The sequence below is a fragment of the Tinamus guttatus genome, unplaced genomic scaffold (assembly GCF_059628265.1).
Source record: "Tinamus guttatus ecotype Peru unplaced genomic scaffold, ASM5962826v1 Tinamus_guttatus_pri_ptg000297l, whole genome shotgun sequence".
In the NCBI taxonomy this organism is placed as follows: domain Eukaryota; kingdom Metazoa; phylum Chordata; class Aves; order Tinamiformes; family Tinamidae; genus Tinamus; species Tinamus guttatus.
This window is the reverse complement of record NW_028288831.1, coordinates 2,519,789-2,542,722: the sequence shown is the minus strand read 5'-3', so window position 1 is coordinate 2,542,722 and position 22,934 is coordinate 2,519,789. Positions and strand designations below refer to the sequence as shown.

General features: G+C 40.9%; 1 protein-coding gene across 5 annotated transcripts in view; it reads right to left on the bottom strand.

Annotated features, from left to right (window-relative positions):
• TNC (tenascin C) overlaps positions 1 to 22,934 on the bottom strand; it is a 69,252-nt gene that overhangs the window by 42,644 nt on the left and 3,674 nt on the right. For all 5 annotated transcript variants that reach the window (XM_088527965.1, XM_010223435.2, XM_010223437.2 and 2 more), the window contains exon 2: positions 754 to 1,345. In XM_088527965.1, the coding sequence (XP_088384091.1) occupies positions 754 to 1,216 (463 nt within the window). In that variant the 5' untranslated portion in view covers positions 1,217 to 1,345. The remainder of the gene's footprint in view (positions 1 to 753; positions 1,346 to 22,934) is intronic.

Sequence of the window (22,934 nt, the reverse complement as noted above, 5' to 3'; positions counted from 1 at the left end):
TACTTGGCAAATTAGCATGTTGGATTTGTCTGCCTTTCTCAAAACCCTTTTCCACTGACAAAGCAGCTTTGCTGACAGCTTCATGAGAGCATGCACCATGAAGCATTATTCACCAATTCATTCCAAAAAATAAAAAAGCCAGGCAGTATGTTGGATCATTGGCACTGAGATCGGTTCTGTGCTCAGGGGAACAGATTACTGCTGAGAAGATTCTTTTTTCTCTCTTGCATGACCAGTCTCTTACCTCAGTTTAAAAAACAGTAGGAAGGATACTATATTTTTCTCTCTCAAATCATTTGTTCTCACTAGTAATCATGTATAGTCTATGTCTTGCTGTATTTTTATAGGTCTCTACGAGAGAAAACTTGGAAACCAAAATAGTTACACTGGCAGCCTATTCAAGAGGACAAATGCAGAGCCAAGAGGTACTGCACTTGGACTGTATGAGTTCAATCTTAGCACGGATGCTGACTGTCACCTTGCCGAGCACCATACTTGCTCAGAGCTGCAGGAAAAGTGTGGTCGACTGGTGCTCCAGCAGAGCTCTGACCCACAGACAAATCAAACTTCAAAACTGTGAATGAACACATCTTGCAAGCTGGCCAAACACATTCCCCATTCTGATTATGTTTCAAATTTAACAGGTTGACTTTTGCTCATTCAGATTCAGAAACAGATTCTAGCATATATTCTAAGCAAGGGCTGCAGCCAACATGAGAGTTTCTCAGAGAGCAGCTCTCCCAGCTGCCTTACCTTCTGCTGTTTGGGCACTGGGACAGCATCCAGCACCGCTGGCACACTGCTCTCGTAGGGAGGATACCAGCCCCTCCAGCTCCTCCAGTCTGCTCAGCAGATCCTTAATGTCTGGAGCAGCGGCGCAGCCACAAGCCCGGCGGGGAATGTTGATCCGGTGCGTGAAGACAATCTGGTTCTCCTCATTCACCGTGTGCTCCTCATAGTGCTTGACTGGCTCAATTTCCGCCTTCAAATCTGCATCACCGCTAGCTGAACTGAGGTCCACAGAGCAAAGGGAGCCAACAGGTAATTTAATGTTGTAGACGTGGTTGAAAACCACGGGTTGATTATCTTCTGGCAAGGTCACATTTAGCCCAGTCTCCCGCTTATGACGGATAATTCTCTTGATGAGTCCACCACTGGCATGCTGGTGTAACAAAGCTAAGATTACACAGGCCAGCACCTGGGTGGAGAGCCCCATTGCGGCGTTGAGTTCTTTCTGAAGCTGATGGAGTCTTATTTCTGTTTGGTCTTTGTAGTCTGGAGCCGAAATTGGAGAGCCAGTTCAAACCAAATTGAATTTCCTTTCCTTTCCTGGTACAGTTGTTCCCTAAAATAGCAAGGCAACATGTAAGAGCTGAACGGCAGTGGTATCACCCAACAAAACATCCACAATATTGCATGTGTCCATGCCATGAAAGGACTTAGCTGAGGTACTACTCAACATACAAAGCCATTTGATTCAAACTTGTTGAATTTGCACATCGGCAACAGCAGTGTAGTACCTTATCTTCCAGGAGATTAGCATGCATGTGAACAAAAGCTCAGAAGACACCAATCTTGAAAGAAATTACTATTATTTTAAATTTAGAGCAAATATAATGGAGTAAGAAATGTTTAAATGTCTCAGAAGACTAGGGTGGGGCATACAACAAAAATACATAAAAACAAAATATGTGTATTTTTATGATATTGATATTGTTAGAAGTCTGCATTCCCTTCCCCCATTACTCCACTGCTTGCAGACTAATAAAAGTTAGATCATTTGAGAAATCTGAGGCACTATCAAAAGGCATATCAGCACCACAAAACCCACTGCAGCCCTTTTCCAAATGCTTTAATTTAATTTGCTTGGAAACCTCAGCTACAAAGCTTATAACTAGTAATGGGTTCACAGTAAAGATATTTTGTCCACAGCAGGAAGATAAATGGAGCTTTCTGCAGAACACTGCAGGCTCAGTGTTCTGGAGTCAGCGCCCACATGTGATCTAGCAATACTTTACCAAAAAAGTAATAAGACACAGGAGATTACCTCCGATGAGGCTCCAACAAGGAAGAAATATCAGTTCAAATAAAGGAAATAGTTCAACTATAGTATGCTACAGCAAACTTAAAGGGTAAGCGAGCAGGCAGGTGGGCAGGAAGGCAAATATTACCAGAATTAATTACAATAATAATAATAATAATAATAAAGAGGAGAGAGAGGAAAGGAAAATAAATCCTTTGATTGCTTAAGTCCTTCAAGAGGAAGAGAAAGCTTTACATTGATACAGATGTGAAAAAGACTTTTTAGCAACCAACTAGCCCTTTCCTTTGGCAACAACTACCAGTCTGAGATACTTCATCAGCTATAACACAATACCCCTCTTATGGTCACAAGCACCTGGCTGGGCTGTAATAGTTCCTCCTGAAAGTTGTTCTTGTTAATCAGCTTCAACACTTCCTCCTCAGTCCATACCCCTTCATTTCATATGATATGAGACAGGGGAGCACAGAATAAGGCTGAAGACATCTATTGACTTCCACACAGAATCAGCCCTTCAGAATACAGAATGAGAACCAAAGGCAGCTAATGGACAGACTAAACAAGGGCTCTTAATTAATATCATCTTAACGTTTGTTTTTCTTTCTACTCCCAGAAAGGCTTGGTTAAACAGTTAGGTCAGTGACTCCACTTTCACTGGTTACAAGATTTCTTTTTGTTGTTGTTGTTCCAGTAATGAGAAAACAACATTTTTTTTTCCTTTAAACACCACACTCTTGATGATAACCCATTGTCAGATAGTAAACTAGCTTTCTCTATCCTCCTGCTCCTCAAAAATAGCAAGGATTATTTTTTCCCATGCTTTCCCAGCTGCTTTTGTAAAAGAGTGACAGCAGTACAGGCACTTTACTGAAGTTAATTTTCTGTGTAGACAATATAGAGATCACAAAGATGAACTTCACCTCCTTTTTATAGGGGAATAAATCAGAAGTAAACAAGCAGCAATAGATGCTTTTTTCCTTGTCATGGAAAAACATTCAGCTCTTAGTCATTTCTAACACCTATTCTGTTTTTTCAAATACATCTGCAATCCTTGTCTGCACCAAAAGAGATCACAGGGAAGCTGATAAAGAATAACAGAAAAGGACATGCTCCTGGTCTTGTCTGTGGCTCAGTTCAATCTCTCAGTACCGCTGTAATTCATGAAATGCACTCAAGACAGTTTTTGCAGTGAGATTTAACTTTCAAGCACCCCCCATTTAGGGTTTGCAAATTGCTTTCCATGCAATGAGATTTCCACACATCTTTTGTCCTGAGACAAGGTTATATAGCAAAACTATTCCTTAACGAGTTATTTAAGGGATAGACTCCTTGACAGATGCATCATCACTTTCCTCATGGTTTTTGTAAACCCCAGTCTAAAAGAATATGGGCCTGGTCCAAACCAAGAAAGTTCACTGGTAGTTTTTCCACTGACTGCTGTGAGTTTACATATCATTATAGGACAGTACAAATTGCAATTCTGGACTATGCCCGGAAAATTAAAAGTCTGCTCCTGACAAAAGCCACTGTCACTGTTACCTTCACTACTGATGAAAACCACATGAACACCATTAGTTTTACCGGATATTTATCATGTTAGCCAAAATTCTCAACCTACAGATGATACTAGAAGACTTAATGGATCATGGCTAACATCCTTTTGAAGTGTATGAAAAATGGTCTGGAAGGAGCATTCCCCGGTGTCTAGTTCATGACCTATGTGTTTTGACACAGAGCGTAATGTCTGGGCTAATTCAGACCAGGTGTTTCTTATGAGACCTGCCTAGGACTATGCTTGATAAGCTGAGCTCCAGCACTAGAACTGAGATCTACAGAACAGGACACCTTCATACAATTATTTATACATTAGCTATATTTTTGGCTGAACTACAAAGATGACATCTTCTCTCCAGCTCCCATCCCTCAGACACATCTACACAACAGCTCAGGACATGAAGGACCACCCAGGAGCAGACCTTTGTAGAGGGAGACAGTGAGATAGTTTGACAGCAATTGTCAAACTTTGTTGTTTCTTCACTTTTCCCCATATTCTTCCCTTCAGAATACTCTCCATTAGATTGCAATCAAAAGCAGCCGACATACTGCTTATTGGAGACATGCTCTCTGTATTTTCTTTGCAGACATCAGCTGCTGGATTGTTTTTAATTACAGGCACCTAAAAGCCTGCAGCAAGTCTTTGCAAAAGAAGATGACCTTTCTCATCATGAGCTTGGCCTTGCTGTGATGTACACAAAAGGAGCTGGGTAATGGTTGGGGCATGTCTATTAGTCATGCCGACAGGTTTGCGTGCCCAGGAATGTGTCCATTTTTAACAAGCAATTTGTCTAATAAGAAGTGTTATCCCTCCTGGCAAATCTTGCCTCTCATATCTTCCTACCATCCTTGCTGCAATCTGCTTCAAAAAACTTGTCATTGGTTATGTGCTTGTCTGCAAAACCTTCTGCTTAGAACAGAACAGAACAAAAAAAGTCTGGCTGTTTCTGTTCTCCCTTCTGATCATTAGCACCTTCCTATTCTCATTACCCTCTTGGATCACTGGACAAGGATTATCTTTTAAACTTTCCTCTGCACAACATCTCACACCAGGGAGCTTATGCCTTTTCTGCTATGCGCAAGCACAATACAAATAATAACAAAAGATGTTGTGTTCTCTCACACTTATCTTAACTTTCCTGGGTCAGGAGCACTGAGCTTTCTGTCAGACTGCATTTTGCAGTCCTGTCATTCACTGAGCTGTGTACTAGTGCTGGATACAAAACAAACTCTTGTGGGCGTCTGCCAGAGTCATGCGAGACCCACTGTGCACACCTTTACTTCCAAGAACCATTTGGTAGTTTTACCCAGCTGAGTACAGCTTGTGAAGGTACAGGTTGTGCAAAGAAGCCCTTACTGCTACTAGACACACCAGCTATCATCATAAGAGCTTTATTTTTTTTTTAATTGTATAAGCTCTCCTTTGAAGCACATAAACTCAAGAAGTGGTATATCTGAAAATCTTGCTGTAGATGTCTGGGTTCAAGATGTCAATCTCTCTGAGAAAAGTGCTGTTGTACCTAAAGGAGTTAAGAAGAGGGTGTTTGGCAGTAGCTCAGTCACTGGAGCAGTAGCGGTGTAGAAAGCTCTGAATCTCTGCAAGCAGAATGGATTTTTAGTGAAGGCATAAGACACAGGCTCATCTAGAGATTTGCACAGTCTGTGCTACTGTCTCAGCACCACATGGTTATAACATTAGACAAATGCTTGAGGAATAACATAAATTACACTCAGGAATATTTTCTATAGAGCAGAAAATAGGACTTAGGTGTTTTTTAATACGACTCATGTCAGCTGTGAGGCTGCAACACTCTGCAGACCCAGGATTTTGCCTTGGTGGAGGCTGCAGAAATGCCCATCAACTCCAGTCACAAGAGTATAAAGATAATGGACATTTTTTTCATCCCAGCTATGGCCTAAGGTTGCTGTCTCCACTGCACTCCTATATCTTGGTTGGCTCTGAACATGTTAATATTGACTTTAGAGTTTCTTTGGCATGTTTAAAAAAATTAAGAGGCTAATCATGGCATCTGCACAGTACTGCCTGGCCCAGCAAGATTTTTAGGAGAAAATAATGTCCTTATCTTATATAAACAATAGTTGTAAATGTTATGTTATCCAGAGAGAAAAAGAGGAGACCACTCTTAGAGAAATAGTCCTTAAAACCTGATCATTAGCAAGTGACACTCAGAAATAAATACATGGCGGAAGTAAGATGGATTTTCAATAGCACAAAGAACAAGAACAGTTTTCATTTCCACTGTAACTCCTTTCATCTGACAGTCTGAAGGCACATCACATCCTTCCTTCAAAACTTGAGAAAATCCTAGAGTTATTTGTTTACACTTTTTTTCTTCTTTGTTTTCTCAAATGACATCGAAACTGTTTCAGCATCTTTCTATTTAATTAGAATTTTTTTTCCTCTTAATAGTAAATTTTCAATCAACCTTGAAAACAGCTCCGGAGTCTTGATTACTAGGGAATGCTATGCAAAGAAAATCTATGAATACTTGCTTCCTGAAAGATATATTTGTTGAAAATCATAATGAGAAAGAATTAAAATTCATGTTTGTTCTGGTGTACCACTCTGATCCCGGTTGTAAATGCCGGAGCAGCAGAGCCGTGAGATGACTTGTGGGCATGAGGAGCGATAAATATGGAAAAGAGAACCTTGTGAGATTTCAATGAAAACAGATTGCACGAGCGAAGAAATGGAGGTGTTAAAGATATCCCTTGCTCTCCTTCTTAGAGGAAGCAGAAGGCTGATTAGATCTGCTCAGATACCTTCTACATGTCTGGACTTGGAAATTAGCCCTAAAGAAAGCATGAGTAAAAAGAGTGGAAAAAAAATGAAAAGATTCCGATGCAAATAGAAACTTCCAACATCCCAGGAGGATTGGATCAAATATTTTTAGCATATATGGGATTTCAAACAGATCTTGTTAAAATCTGGAGAAGCAATGGGCTAGATTCTAACAGTGAGGAAGACTCAGCTGGCACAGAGCCAGGGCCCTCTACTGAAAATATGAAATGGAGCTTTTTTAGTTTGTTAATTGCTAACCCCAAACAACTTTCTGTGATCTGTTAATGTAAAAACTGTGTTGTACATTTTCTACAAGCAATACAAGCAGTGCCTTTACATGGAATTAATAAATGGAAGCTGGCTGCCAGCGTGGATTTTTACAGGGAAGGGCTTCAAATATGTAACCTTTTAAAGAAAAAAAGTGCTAATAATAAAGCTTTGCCAAGACCATGCAACTCCTGAGCCTCTAGACTTCTTCTCAAGCAGATGGGCTAAGTCTGAAGTATATTGAACTACTTTCAAAGAAAGAGACTGAGAAGACTGAAGGTTTTGACACAGCAGCCCAAAATATGAACAGTTGTGACCTCATCATCTTTCATTGCTGTTTCCATACATTCATAGCTATAGAAAATCATTTTCTTTCCATTTCCCAATCCAACAGAGGAAGCAGCAGGGAAATTCAACGTAGGTCAAACTGCATTAAATCACAGTGGAGTGCTAAAATTCATAATAGCCCTGAATTGTCCACACTGAATCTTTCCAGCAACTTGAAGAAAAGATCAAAACCAAGTCAGAGCATCTTTTCCTTTATTTACATTGCAGTCATTCTAAGGGGGATGGTTTTTAAGGACATCATTTCAAAATAATTCAGAAAATCCATGTTTTGTTCTGCCACTTACAGATTCAAGAGTAGGAAGAAGGTGTGTGAAAAGAAATTTTGCAATTGGTTTAACACCCATTACACTATACAAATATGAATATAACCTTGGAACATGAATGTCCAGGGGAAAAAAAAATCTCAAAATTCAGGAGTTTTTCTTCAAAGTCTTAAATTAGCTGCATGAAGAAGAGAAAGCAGGATCCTAACTATGGAGGAATAAAGGAAGACGGCAGTTCCCTGAATCACACCAAACACAGCGCAATAACCTATAATCCATCCAGTTTCTGAGTTACGCAGCGAGGACTTACTTCTAATTCTTATCTAAACAATATCACTTCTATCCCCACAGTCAGCTCATGCAGTAAACGGTCCTGCAGGGATTCTAGGGAACTCTAAAACGTCCCTCTGATTCTCTAGGGAGGGACTTATGCATTTTTTTCAAAATTGAAAAGAAACCCCACATCTGGAAAACTCCAAAGCAAATTATGGATGCAGAACCAGTGACTGACTCTAACAAATGCCAAATGCAACAGCCCAGATTTGAATGCCTTTTCCACCTACATCCAGACCTGCACATTAAACTAATTCCTGGAAGTTAAAAAGATAGAAAAGCATTTGCTGAAAGAACATTGCTATCTGTGGATGTCCAACAACAGTGAGAAAGAGAGGGAAAACACTCCCAGGAACAATTGTAAGGAGAAGGAGGCAGAAGGCAAACAGCTGGGAAGGAAGCTTTGAAAAGGGCTCATTTAACTAGAGAAACAAAGATCTAAAGCTAAAAGGTATAGGTAACAACATCCACTTTCAATTACAGAAACGATTAAGAGCTATTTGCAACTACAGAAGGAGGGCCTCAGCACTCCTATGCACTGTCACAGCAAACAAGTTAGGCCATATTCCTCTATATTTCATACAAAAAAAGTGAGGCCCAGACAGGCCTATGCTCCTTAAAGCCTCTGGATTTGGGCCAAGTATTTTACCTAGTGCAAGACTGAAGAAGCTGGAAGTAGGATCAAGGTTGCTGGAGTCCCATCAGTTGTTCAACCACACACCCATGCTTCTCTTTGTCAGCACCTCCCAGCACCAAGCCCCAATATCATCCTTTCCTTTTCTTAATTGTGCCTTTACAACTTAAAACTGTTACTTAAGGGCAAACCGTCCATTTGTGTGTGATGTGGGTAAGTTTCCACAACTAAGAGCTCTGGATACATTCTGAAACCATCTGTGTCTCATCTAGTTCTGGCACTGCATATTCACAAGGAGTCCCCTTCACGGGACTGAGAGCACTTATGAATATGGCCATTTTGCATATAGAGATGGAAGCCAATCTGCACAGCTAATTCATGATTGAATTCTGAGTGGAATCACTTATTAGATTTTAATGTGTGTAATGCATGCATCATCCATTTTGATTGTGTAGCTCGAGAACCACTTTCAAAATGGCAATTTCAGGGCCTCGTCCATGCCGCAGCACTTACTAGTAAAAACAGAACAAATTGTAGAGTAGGATAAAAGAACCCTGCAGTTGGATCTATCATCATCTGAATTGCATTCAGATTTATACTTCAGACTGTAACAAAGATGCAGATTTTTTTTTTTTGGCCCCATCCAACCTCTGAGGTCCTGCACTAAACATCATTCAGCTAATCTTGAACTGATCACTCCAGTTAATTTTTCATCTTTGGCTGCAGTTCTTAATGACAGTTCTACTTTGGGGAAGCTGTACTCTTTCTGCTTCACAGATTCTACTGAACGTCATCCTTAAATGAAACCATTTGGATTCATTTTATTCTCCTCCCATTCTACCTTGGCTGAAAAGCAGCATATAGTCAGCACTTTGCCAAGGCTGTTTTGGAAGGAATTTTAATTAATCACTTTGTGTACAATTTAGAGTTTTGCAAAGGCTCATATTTCAAAGGTATCAGCATGACAGTACCACAAAGGGGGAGAAAAACAACCCACTGAAGCCAACATCCATAAAAAAATGTGAAAGACCCATGGTAAATTCTGAATGATAAACAGAAAGGGATCTCCATGAGAGACTGTATCTTCTGTTGTACAGTGACTATTTTGAGTTAAATTAGCATGATTATTCCATTATAAATTACTTTGCTTGAGGAATTTCATATTCTTAGCCATAGGAACTCTCTCTAGGCCCAATACTTGTTCAATATCTCAGAGAGAGAATATATGTTTCCAAATCAAACAACTGGCCTGGCTGTTTTTCAAAGCAGAGTAAAAGTTCAGAGGTGGTCTCCTTCCAGCACCAATAACACCTTTGATCAATAACATTATTAGATAAAACAAGCAATAGCCATAAGAAATGAAAAAATGAAGTCAACTGGCAGAGATACAGTTGATAGAAATATGACTGATGAAAACCTGCAATAACTAAACAGAAGTGAAAAAGAGATTATGTGAGGAGATGCCTGCAATAACAGGATACCGAACTCAACGACCAAGAGATGCCTTTCATTTTCAGAGTCCTAAAGACTTTTTTGATTTAGGTTTCTTAGAATTCCATGGCCGATGGTAAGGAACATAAAGAAATCCTGTCTGAACATACTGTTGCTGCAATTGAGGAGCAGCAGTTCAGAGGAAAGCCAGGACTGTGAAAACGGCACTGCACTGGCACTTGAGAGACCTGAAATTGCTCCTAATTTCTGGAACAAGCTAGTGAAGTCAATTAAGATCTTAATTCCTTAGAAGTCTATGGGAAATCTGCGTCCTATACAAGCTATAAATAACTGAAATTGCTTTGAAATTTCCAGCCATACCTCTAGACAGAGGTCCTCAGTTCGCTCACTGTGTAAAAGACTCTCCCTCCTCCCCCACACTCTCTGCTTAAATTTTAAGGTCTTTGTGCCAGAGGTTGTCTTTTTATGCACATACCAGCTCAAACACTGAAGCTGTGGCTTCCTCCAATACAAACAGGAACAGCCAAGTGGCTACGGTTTTTACCATGGAGATTAATCATAGCCACCTTCTAAACAGGCTACAAACAGACAGTGGACAAGATTGGTGGTGAAAAGGGCAAGTGCAATGCTTTTGGAAATTGTATATTCCGGTGATAACAGAGCTGCTCTGAAACAACTGCCATGCTGTTCAAGGCTGCTGGGTATAAGATGCACTTGTTAACGCCATGCCTATGTAATTATTTATAGAGTAAACTCAATGCTTCCTTTGGAGCCATTCCAGAGGCCAGCCACCGATGCAGGAAATTGAATAACCAACCCGCGTTTAACATTATTAAAAGAAGCTTAGCCTCATGGCAACACTCTGCTACTATAAGAAGGCTTCTATTCTACACCTTACCACATCCCAAAAATGAGACTTCAGACGAGTAAGTTCCCTCCACTGCTGAAGACATCCTTCCTTAGCATCATCAGCTCCACTGGAAGTGCTTCAGAGCCAGCCTACCAGCAGCCTGGCTGATAGGACTGGGCTTCTGAAGAGTGAGGTAGGCCACACAGTGGCCCATATTTACTGCAGCTGGTCACAAATGGGAGAAGAGCTCAGGCCATTTCATGGCAGGATGAGCTGCTGCACTGCCTACTTGGTTTTCTCCTTTCAGGACCTTGTTTGGGATAAGTCAAACCCCACCTACTGAAACTCGTGCACAAGGGGGAGAGAGCTGCAAAGCACAGTCCGATCTGGAGGCTCTTTCTGCAGGCAGCGGGATGCGGTGGAGAGCGTGCAGCGATGGCCCGAGTCTGCACGTGCACAGCCAGCAGCATGGTGCCATGGATGCTGGGGATGCTGCACGTTTGCCACTCTGCTCATTGCCCAAGCATAGCCCTGCAGGATGCACACTGGGTCATTACTACTCAGCATTGTCCCCTGCAGATGACTTTGAAGTCTTACATTCATTCTGGCATGCTGAGAAGCCTGCTGTCCCTTATAAATATGCAAAGACACAGCTTGGATTATGACCAACTGCATTCATAACGGCTTGGGTCCACACTTAGTCAAAATGTTCACAAATATCGGAAAACCTCAAGAATAAGGATCTGTAACAGCGATATGATGAGTGGCATGCAGAACCATCAAAGAAACCCATGTACTGGATCAGGCCCTAAAGGAGGGACTTCTGCAGAATCCAAGCTTCTCTTGAACTGTCTGAGCCTTCTAACTGTTTAAACACAGTTGTTTTATATCCAGTATTTATACAAGACACATCCAACGTGGCATTACGTAATAGTTATACATAGCCAACCAGACTCATACTAAATACAGGAATCGGAAAACTTCTAGTAATTCATTTTTGATGCCACTGGAATTAAGACAATTACCTGCATTTAAAACGAATAAAGATAATTGCTGAGTGATTCAGATCCGTAAGGCAGAATTATCCATTTCATGCTCATAACTGGGTGTTAAGTCTCTCAGGTAACATACTGCTACTTGTGCACAATTTGAAACAAATAAATGACACAACTCGGAGCTGCAGCTGTGCTGCTTCCAGCAAACTCCTGGACTCCTGGCTATGTATAGTGCGGCTTATACGAAATATGCCTCTAGCATGTGACTTGGCAGGATGCTGCCATTTCAGTTAATTTCCCTTCAGCATCTGCAGAAGCCTTTCTTGCCTTTGCTCAGGAACTATTAGATCTCTGCTGCTCTACCCTCAGCCAGCACAATCACGCAAGGGTGGGAGGCAGCACCATCCTCCGTGTCCTCTTCGTCAGTTATAGGGAAAGTGCAAAGTATAGCTTGGCACCCAGGAGGACAGTGCAAAGCACCTCTTAGAAAACAGGCACAGGCCTTCTGGAAAGCGCCTACAAAAAGCTGAGGATATCAGTGCTGGCAGACAGCAGTGCTGGGAACTCTGAGAGCATCAGCGGAACATGATGGTGCTGCTTCTTGCACGCTTGAGGTAGGTACGTGCTGTCCTCTGCCAAAGAGTTAGTCTTGGGACCGCTGCGTGTGACCCCTCAGGCATCTGCAGAGCAGTTCCTGGCTGCTGAGGCTCTGAGCACCCGACGAAATCAGGACACGCACTGGGAGCTTGAGAGGAAACCAGACTTGCTCTGCGTCTGCAAAGCCCAGCTTGAGCTCACAGGTTCCTAGAGGACAGCGGCCCAAAGGCACAGTCTAGCCAAAAGCTTTCGAGGGCATGGCAGGTTATTTGTGACCAGGAAAATCTGTCTCTTGTGTTGAATTTCCATACATGTTTAATCCCAGGGACCGAGGAGGACATTGGCAAGGCATATGCCCTGCCAAAGGGAGGCACATAAAGCACCTCGCTGCAGACAGAGACTAACATTTATTTTGGGTGTGCAATGGAGTCTGAATTCATGTGATGATAGAGTAATCCGGTCAATGAGGTAATGTGTCCCATGCGTCCCTCTGAAGGGTTTCTTTGTATCCCAGGTTAGTTAGCAACGCTTTTCTGTTATCAAACATCTGATTAAGCTCACAAAAGCAGGGTCTTTAAAAAACAATCCTAGGCAGAAAAGTAAATAACTATGTTTTTTCTTTTTTTCTTTTTCCTTTTCATTTTATCCAACAGGAAAAGCGGAGAGGTATAAGTTGGGAAAGGGGCACAAGAAAGGAACATGTTCTTCTCAGATGATATAACAGTGACTTTCACCTAATTTTAAGCTTTCTACAGTACTCAGCCCTATTTCAGATTATAGTGCCTTGCACATACATTGCATCGCAAAGAACCGCGGCGTGCTACTCAAATTGTACAAGCCTTGCTGAAGCCAGCCCACATCACTCACTGCTGGAGTGACACACAGTCTGCCTGCTGTAGAAGTGAATTCCCTATGGAAACATTGGGCTTCTGCTGCAGTTCTGGGGAAGGTAAATTAAAATTTGCCTCTATTACAATTTGACTTGAAGAAAGATTCAGCTCTTGGATGAAGCTATTATTGGTCCATGGCTCAGACAACTTGTGTAGTCCCCCTTTTCTGTGTTAGGAACACCAGCTTGGTTCCAATAAATAGGAGTGAATTACAACTAAATCATCATCAGCTCTTCTTGCAGTCCCTCAGTTTCCCTTGCAGAGCTCACATCTAGATCTGCTTAGCTCATGAAGTCTAAGAACAGCTGAGCTTGAGTTGTTTTGCAGTGATTTACTTGTAAGCACCCAAGACACCAGGAAACTGCAAGATACCTGCTGTTAAATATCCATGCTTAACATATGTGAAGTATGACATCCCATGTCAGTTATTTGACGGCATCATTGGTCCACTCCATTAGAAGACCATAAATCACTTCCCCACATGATGGATTATTTCATTCAGTGTCTCCCTGTCCTTTCTGTTGGATGTCTGAGCATTCAAGCACACAAATAAAGGCTGGCCAGGTGCAAACAGCTCTCAAAAACAGCTGAGTCTGAGATATGATGAAAGGTACAACTGCTTGAAAAGATTTTCAAACACTTTGTCATTGAAAGCTGCAATTTTTCATTTGATTCTAAAAGTCAGCAAAAAGAAAATTAAACCATAGTCGGCAGCACTTTAGGGCTTCTCCTTCTCAACAAGAAATTCCATCCTATTTCTGAAAATCTTCCTGAGGAAACCTGGCTTGAAACCAGTAATTTTTGCACTTTGGTTTGCTTTCACAAAGCTGCATTTTTTGAAGAATGACTGCCTCAATCATTTTTTTCAACTCTTTTTTTAATTTTTTTTTTCTAACAAAATATAGAGCAGACTGGATTTCAATTAGTATATAAAAAACCCTAACAAAGCAAAACTACTCTGTTCATTCTCTCCTTTACCCCAAGACAGGAGACAGAATAAACCTTACGTTCATCTAAACCTCTAAAAATACAAATATGTGCCCCAAAAGAAGATACATCAGTGCACTTCAAAATACTATTACACTCTAAGCTGAATTTTCAAGTCCCAAATACTTAAAAATAGTAGTAAATGAGCCACATAGTTTCCTAATCATATCTACCTCATTGCCGGCTTACCTTCCTGTTTCTCATCATCTTTGGAGGACCAATTCTTATGTTTGCAAGGAAAGTTCTGCTTTTTTTTACCATAAACTGTCATAACTGTTGAAAAATAACACTCACTCCCACCACCAACACTCTGCATGTTTGGCAAGAAACCATCTTTGTTGAAGATATGAAGCAAAAAGCTTGAAAGATGGGTAAAAGGAAGAGAAAGGAATGAGAAGGGTGAACTAGAAGGTACTCAGTTTTCTCAATTTCATAATTTGATTTTATCCTCCTGGTGTATCACTTGACAGCACTTTCCCAACAAAGCAAGTAAGACCAGCTGGTGAGCATGACCCGTGGTACTCCACTGATTCACAGCAACTAAAAATACATCTCTGCATTAGTTTTTCTTTAAATATAGTGTTTTATAAGGGATTTTGGGGGGAGGTAAAACTAGGAAAAGTTTCCTAGATCATGTAAAAATGATGCTGCAGACTGAATTCAGTGGAATAATGTGAACTGTACTGGGCTGACTGAAGTAATGTCTCACATGGTTTATATTGTTTCCTTTCTGGCTTAGTTGCAAAGCCCAGGAAATTAAAGTGCTGCTTCTATAAAATGCACACTTTTTTTCCTTTCTTTTTCACAAATTAGGGGCTATCCCCTGAATGATGTAGAGAATTGAAACTCTGTTTGAACTTCGAGTTGAAAATACTCCTGTGGAGTAAACTGCGTTTATATATATATATATCTTGCTGACATTTACAGCAGCGGTTTGTATGTTAGTGTGATTTGGTTGCTGCTACATAGGCAATGTAGGAAAAGCAGCAAGTATCTTCCTGGATTTGACCTGCTGGAACACGTGAGAGTGCACAGGAGGAAAGGGAGGGTGCTGCTCACCTCTGCTCTATGGCAGAGCCCTGGTCAGGATGCTCTGATTACAACCTCTTCCCTGTACTCTCAGTTATGGATTTGGAGAACGAAGAGTATCAGCTGGACGTATGATGGAGCCTGCTGTCCACCGCTGTGAAAATTAAAATGCAAATGAAACTTGAGATGAACAAATGAAGAGGACAGCTGAAGAAAATGTTCATTGGAGAATTATAGTTCAATGGCAAGGCCCTGCCTTGCAGTGTCACTGTGAAGTGACAAATCCACGGGGCTCCCGTTGAACGGATTCCCCAGGCCCGGACAAGCTACATTCATTTCAACAGTAGCTGAGATGAGAGCTTTCCACCCAAGGGCCTGCAATCCAGGAGTCTACTCAACCGGATCAAGAGAAACGAAGCTAAATACAGTTGGATCATTAGGGTTGGATGTTTGGAGCCTCACACTTCCTGCACTGAAATTATTTCAGAAATCATTTGGTGCGTCTCAAACTATCCATTTGTAAAGAGAATGTATGTACACCAAAGACCTCACAGGAAAGGTGCTCTTAAATGCTCATTTCCATAGGTAGAAACTTTTCTGAAGAACGTTTAAAAAAAAAAATGGCAGAACATACATAAGAAATATGTATGCTCCCCTAAAATAAGTAGGGGAGAAAAAGAGTCACAGATAGAAAAATGTCTTTTGCACCAGAGAAGAAAGTCTGACCAGAAACATGCAGAGAATATGCAGATAACTACATGACTGCTAAAATTCTAGGGTAACAACAGCAAATTGAAGACCTAATCTGAAGCCAGAACATTGTATTTGCCAAACCAATTACCAGAATAAGATGACAAATCCATGGAAATAAATGGTGAGGTTAACAAAACCCACACAGAAACACAGGTGAAATTGAGGGGAAAAAAACTTATAATCAAAACAAAATGCACGGGTCCCACTCATGATCTTCCACTTCCAGAATGGCGTTGCTTCCATAACAACCTCCAGACGCTTTTTGAACTCAGCACAGGAATCATTCAGACACACACGTACACCCAGTCTTCCCCCGTGACGAAGGAAGCAGATCCGATTTTGTGTAGCAACATCTTGTGCTGCTACACAACTGCAGTGATTCATGCTTCCAGACAGGAAGCAAAGAAGAATACTACATCCAGCTGAAACCACAGAAGGAATTTTATACAAGCCACAAGACACAAGCCAGTTACTTTATGGGTAGTTTATCCAAATGTGTTATATATAGACTGAGATAAAACTCAAAATTGAGAGGCAACTATGGGACAACTAACACCACTTGTCTGCCATTTACTTCCCACTGACTAAAAAGAGACACAAGTTAACAGGAAATTCAGGCTGTGCTTGGGGATTGTTGTTTTGTTAAGACCTCGGACACTTGAGCATCAGTTTCTGGAAATGGGAACTCACAGAAGAGAAGCAAAACAAGCAGGTCAGCATGGAGCTTTAGAGCTGCTCTCAGCCTCCTGGCGGGGTGCACAGCAACCAGCCTAGCAGAGCGATTTGCTACAAACTTGAGAGTAAAAGAAATAAAAAATAAAGAAGATGACAATGCATGCATCTACTAAATACCTTTTTCTTTCTCCCTCCTATTTGCAAAGCAATCTCTGCTCTTATGATAGGTTTCAGAGCTGTAAGAAAAGAGGCACTCGCAGATACAGCCTGGACAAAAACTATGGATTAGAAACAGCAGGACACATTAGGAATGTGAACAGCAACAAAGGCAATGAATTCAGAAAAACTGTCTCTGTTCTAAAAACAGAAGCAGAATGATAGAAATAGGTCATCTCAGAATGGCTCCATGGAAAGCAGAAGGGATGTGTTCGCACCTTCCTTTAGCTTTGTTTCCCACTGAAACCCACCCCCCACATTTATAGCACAGAATTCAGCTTTATCTGACGGTCTCTGAAGATGCGTGTGGTGTTCTGGATTGTTAAATGTGGAATCGAATCAGATCCACAGCAGAGCTGTCACAGAAATGGAAGCTTAAATTACTACCTTTTCAAATATAAAAAGCCCTTCACAGTCAAAGCAACTTCTGTGCATAATCATGAGGCAGAAATCACTGTTGACTCCTAAGCATGTACTGTACCTTTTAATAAAGCCTTTCCTAATTGGAAAAGCATTTGCTTGCTCTCTTGGCTTTTCCCTACTCATAGCAAAGACGTATGCAGAGCTGGAAAAGATCTACAGTTTTCTAAACTTGTCTTTGGAAAGTTTCTTTGCCAAGTTACACTTTGTCAGGAGCTCGTTATTTTCTGGGTAGACACCAGAGACTTCACTTTGAATTATTTTGAGGGCTTTGCTGATGCAGTCTAAAACTATGAGGTTGTATGCTTTTTTGCATGAATCACAGCAAGCTACGTTCATTCCACAGCGAAAGCTCTGTTTCATTTCCAGACCCTTCTTCATGGTATCTCTTCCAAAGTCACCCAGGGGTTTTCCAGCACCCATTTCACAGAATTCTAGAAGGTTTTGTGACATGACAGGAATGGGAGCAACTTAGGACTTCTGAATTTTCTTCCTATTCATTCACTCACAGGCTATGTGATGTTAGTCCACTCTCAGTTCCTCTGCACCAATACCTGAGTTGACTCTAGAATAAGTTTGCACAATTCTGTCCTCATTTACACTTCAGAGCAGCTGCCCTGGATCAACACCAACATTAGCAAGACCACGTTTGCACCAGCAAGCTGGACCATACAAGACTGATCCTCTCCCCATAGACAGAAAAGAGAGACCTGAATCTTGCCAAACTAAGCTTAGCAATGCCTCACTTTCAGGCCTCCTGGCCTCCACAGTGAAATCTATAGAGGTGAAGTAAAAAATCAGTGTTCTCTATAGAGTCCAAAATAAAACTGAGCAGGGTCCCAGAATGATACTGAGCAAAGTTTAAGAGCAAGCCAACAGTCAAAGCTGAGGCTAGGAGCCTGTAGAGACTCATTTGTCACCAAAATTCACAACAACAGAGATACATATCAATTTTTCTACAAATAAAGATAGGCAGTAGAAAGACATCTTTATGAGTATCAGGAATCATTGACATATTAAACAAATACACGCATAATATACAAGAGAATAGGCTAAGCACAGGGAGACAACATTACATGGTGGAATAATTCTACTCAAGATGTTTTCAAATTGCTCCTGAAGGTCAGACAGAAGAGGTTAGCCAGCTACCCACTCCAGCATTGCACTTTTACACATTTCAAGTTGGTTTAGCTGAAAGAACATCGTGTACTGAGGAAAGTGAGGGGTATTCCTAGCTTTTAATGACTACACCGTAATGAGGAACACAAATAATTTACGTGTGCATTGGCCTGGAATAACACAAAGTCTTTAAGAAGCATGAGTTGCTAAGATGATATTGGTCACCAAGCAGCAGGAGACTTTCAGAATTCATTGTGGTTATTTGCATGCAGCTTGCAATTTTACTTTAATTTAACCACATACTTATTCAAGCACTGCAAATGACATCTCTGAACTGTCACAGAAGGTAGTTATAAGCCTGCACTATTCTTGGGGATTAGAAATGTTATTGCTCCTCTCTTGTTATCAGCAGTCTTTGGCTTTCTTAAAAGAACATGGGGGAGCACATAGGCAACCCTCCCCAAAACAAATCTTTGCTTTTCAACAAATTCCTAGTTTACTTTTCCTCCCAGCCAGAGGTCCTCTGTCCTTGGTACTAACATTTTAAATGTGCAGGAAAACGTGCACATTTTTCTAACTTGCAAGAGCACTGGAGGAATTCCTTGAAATCTGACTTCCAGTAATATGCTCCAGGCTAGATATCTGCCTGACCTAGTTCTGTCAGATGTCATGATATCACCAATTTGCCTCTTCAGTAGCTTAGCATTGGGTAACAAACTCTCAGCAGAATGAATCCTGTAATAGAGATTTGAAACCAACCAAGGGAGCCAATACAAAACAAAATACAAATCAGATTCACAAAAAATGAAGCAAAGTGAGTGTGAGTCACTTGGAAAAAGAGAGGAGACTGTTTCTAAACAGTCCAGTCTGAGGATATTTCTCAGTGCTCCGATGTAAAGCAGAAGCACTTATTATGTAATGTAATGGAAAATACAGCCATAGACAACATTCTGAGCAAATGATTAGTTTAAATGGTGACTCAACTCAGACAAAAATGTGCTCCACTGCTTCAAATATCAACACATTGAGCAATATTACACTAATGAAAAGGTTGAGAGACCTCCACTGGCAATGCTCTTGACCTCCGTGCACAGTTACTTGAGACCTGTCTGTGCAAGAGTCTCAGCTGACAGCAATTTGAGCCATGGAACAAAAGAAGGGATGTGGAGCTCAATTATCCAACAAAAGATCTCCAATGAAATCAGTGCAGTTGTGCCACACGAGAAGCTGGATATCAATCTCCTAAGCCCACACAAGAGAAACTATCCCCTCAAAAGTGCATGCTGAAATGAAGTACACAAGGAATAGTGCAGACAGTGAAATACATTTATATGCCAGAAAAATGCTCAGTGGACTCCATTTTCCTTTCTCACACAGTGGTCTTCCCCCCACGTACCTTAATGGACAGTACTTGTGTGAGCACAGATCAGACCAGCCCAAGGTATGCCCTGCCAAAAGAAAATTTTGCACTATATAATGAAGAAAGTGTTCATATTTAACACCTCATTCCAAAGTGAAATAGTAACATTTGCTCATGCTAGCAGAACAAGTTCTCTCTGCATGAAGCAGCTTAAGTTAGAAGCCTTACACTTCCAATGGGATTTACACTAATGCTCCCTTTTTTGTATGGTAGAGCACATGGAGCTGTTTCATATTTTCTACTTCAAGTGCAAATTACAATTGTTCATATTTATCTACATGCAAACACAGTTTTAGGGCTCCTGCATATATTAGGAACAATGAAAATCAGTTTTAGTATAAAAAAGAATCAGACCATAAACTTGAAAGGACTGTATTAAGTTTGAGTCAGTTCCCTCTTTACAGATCATCCTTTACCTGTTTGAACAGTGCAGTAATCCCAACCCAATCAAAGCAAACAGACTTTGTCCAAGCTGACCTTTCTCAGTGTTGTCACTGCATCATATCCCAGAAGCACAGGGCTTTTGCAGATGCAGGTTGTGCAGTTCCACTGAGTTTTGTAAGTCACAAGAGCATGGGCACCAGTTCCTATGACAGGAAAATCATGGAAAAAACTGATAGTTGGCTGGTAGAAAATTGTATTTTCTTGCTTATGTCAAGGACTCTGTCAAATCCCAGTGCACTGTTACTAAGGCAGATGGACAGCATATGTAATAAAGGTCCAAGAGTGACAAGTGCAGGGAATGTCTACCGTCTTTGGGAATGGTGCTTTCTAGGTCTTGCATTCTTTCCATCAAACCTGGAACTGCGGTACTTCTTTCTGGTCCTAGGTCATGGAGATTGACTTGGTAACCTTTAAAGTGTATGAGCCTACATCCTAACTGATGCTTGGTAGAGGAAATATAAATTCCCTGGGTTGTAGATGGTATATCCTCTTACAAACACCTCACTTGGCCACAAATCTGGAAAAATAGATAGGACATTCATAAGGAGTGCTTGGCATAGGAAATGCCAGCATTTTTTTTTTCCTGGAAGCTATTTACATTGCCAAAACACCTCAATAAGAAGAATGATCTGAGACCTTTCCCTTAATATGCATCCTGTTCTCATGTAGAGCAGGCTTCTGGTCTACAGTGTGCTGTATTCATTCTGAGTCAAACTTGAATTACTGCAATCCAAGCAATGCAGGAGGGAAGTACATGCCACAAGCAAAGGAAAAAATATGCATTACACTGTTTCACCAAGAGGAAGGGGTTGCCTACACATCACAGGCTACCTTTATATCTTTCTTGGCATAGACTTTTGTTACAGAATACAGAGAAACTATTTAGGAGGACTCAGCAAAGGGGACCATTTTCCAAAAGAACCAGGAAAAACCAAGAACCAGTGCAAAGTGGAGAGACACTGAGCTCCTTTTGAAAGCAAACTAACTTCTGCCAAAATGAGATCATGCTAGCCCAAGAAGGAAGAAAACCACTAAGGTCTTGTACTACAGCATACAACACCATGAACTGAAACCAAAGTGCCAATCCCATCCAGATCAAGACTTTTCATCATAAAGAAGCTCAACACCATAGTCACAATAGTGTTCATGTTGCAGTCACCCTGCTTTTAGGGGATTATTAGTGCCATTAATATCCTAACCCCATGAGAAAATTAGCATTTGTAATTTTAGGTTCATGATCTTCTGATGATCTAGTGCACCTTGGGACAGAGCAAATAGTCAAGGACTTTGTTGAATTAAAACCACTAAAGTGGAATTTCCCCAGGCACCAAATTTCAGACTCCTTTGAGTATCTTGGCTGATATCTATACATGTACAGTCAATGCTACAGCCTGGCAGAGACAGACTACTACAATAGTACTTTCTCATGCCCTTAATTCAAGCATTTGTTTTTAAAAGCTATATTAAAAAGATTTCTGTCCACAACCCTGTTACTTTCTACTTAATTACTAAAAAGAATATGTTCTCTAGGCATGAAACAATATCATTTTTTGTCAAGGATGTGGAAAAAGAGCACACATATGAATTGAAGAAAGCTTCCTTTCTCTTCCCTGCGCAGTTCTGGTTACAGGGGAAAAGCTTTCTGTGTGAGTAATCTTACTAAGTAGGAAGCAGAGCTCCCCTATTGCTCGGGAAGAATGGACCTCCAGTAGGCTAATATGTGATGGATGACTGAATGCAAACTTGGCAACGTTAGTCTCCGTTTTCCAAAGAATACAAAATGCCACAGGCTATTCATACACAGGGGCTTGCTAGCTGAAAGTTCTGAAAACTTGGCAACAACTTACATTAGTTTAATTGAAACTACAGTGGCAAGGCAATTAAGGATGCGAATTTCTTGCAAACAAATCACCTCAGGAGGAATTTATCTTTGGAGATCAACCTAGGCATAAGTCAAGCAAGTATAAAATGGAAGAATATTTTCATTGATTCTACAGCCAGAACAGCAAAATCTTGCACTTATGATGGGCTATAACTTCAACCCTCATATATTTACTAAGTATTCTTTTAAGTCACTTTAAGTGCCAGATAGATAACAGAAACTACAGCGCCTTTTATGTTTCATCAGCAACATGATATGAAATATGTAGGAGAAGGGGGATTCCTAAAGAAACACAGTAAAGTAATACATTAAGTCCACGCCTAGTTGCAATAACATACAGATCATTACATTACAGGTACGTACATTGTAATGAGTTTTCCTCTACTAATGAATATCAAAAAGGGACCCCAAGTAAATCCCAACATTGTCTGTTCAGCAGAGGAATCTATATCATATTCCTTCTTTCAATGCCCAAACATTCTCTGATGGACCAAGAAACCCTTCTTGTTGGGAGGATCACTTTCAGAGCCCCCTCCCCTGCCTGCCCTCTCTACACAGTGTAGTTACATCATACATTGAGAGACTTCACTAGCTGGAAGAATGCCCGGTTTTTAACTTTTCCCACATGCGGAAGGCATTTAACTTCAGCTCAGATGGGACAGAGGTTCAAACGCATGAGTGGACAGCGAGCACTCAGAACTAGGGGAAGTTCCACTTGTGCAAACCTCAAGAGCTCCGTGGAAATTGAGACAGCTCGATGTCATCTATCAAGGTTGCTCATTTTCCTTCTTTCCGGCACTTTCATTCCTCAAAGAACTGCCTTCTTCCTTCTTCTTTTGTCTTCACCACACAAAGAACTTTTCTGAACTGCTAATAATAGCAATTTTAAGCTCTTTGTGGAGAAGAGCATCACTTATTATGTCAATTCACTTTTTATAACAGAATGAGTCCTTAAAATGCTG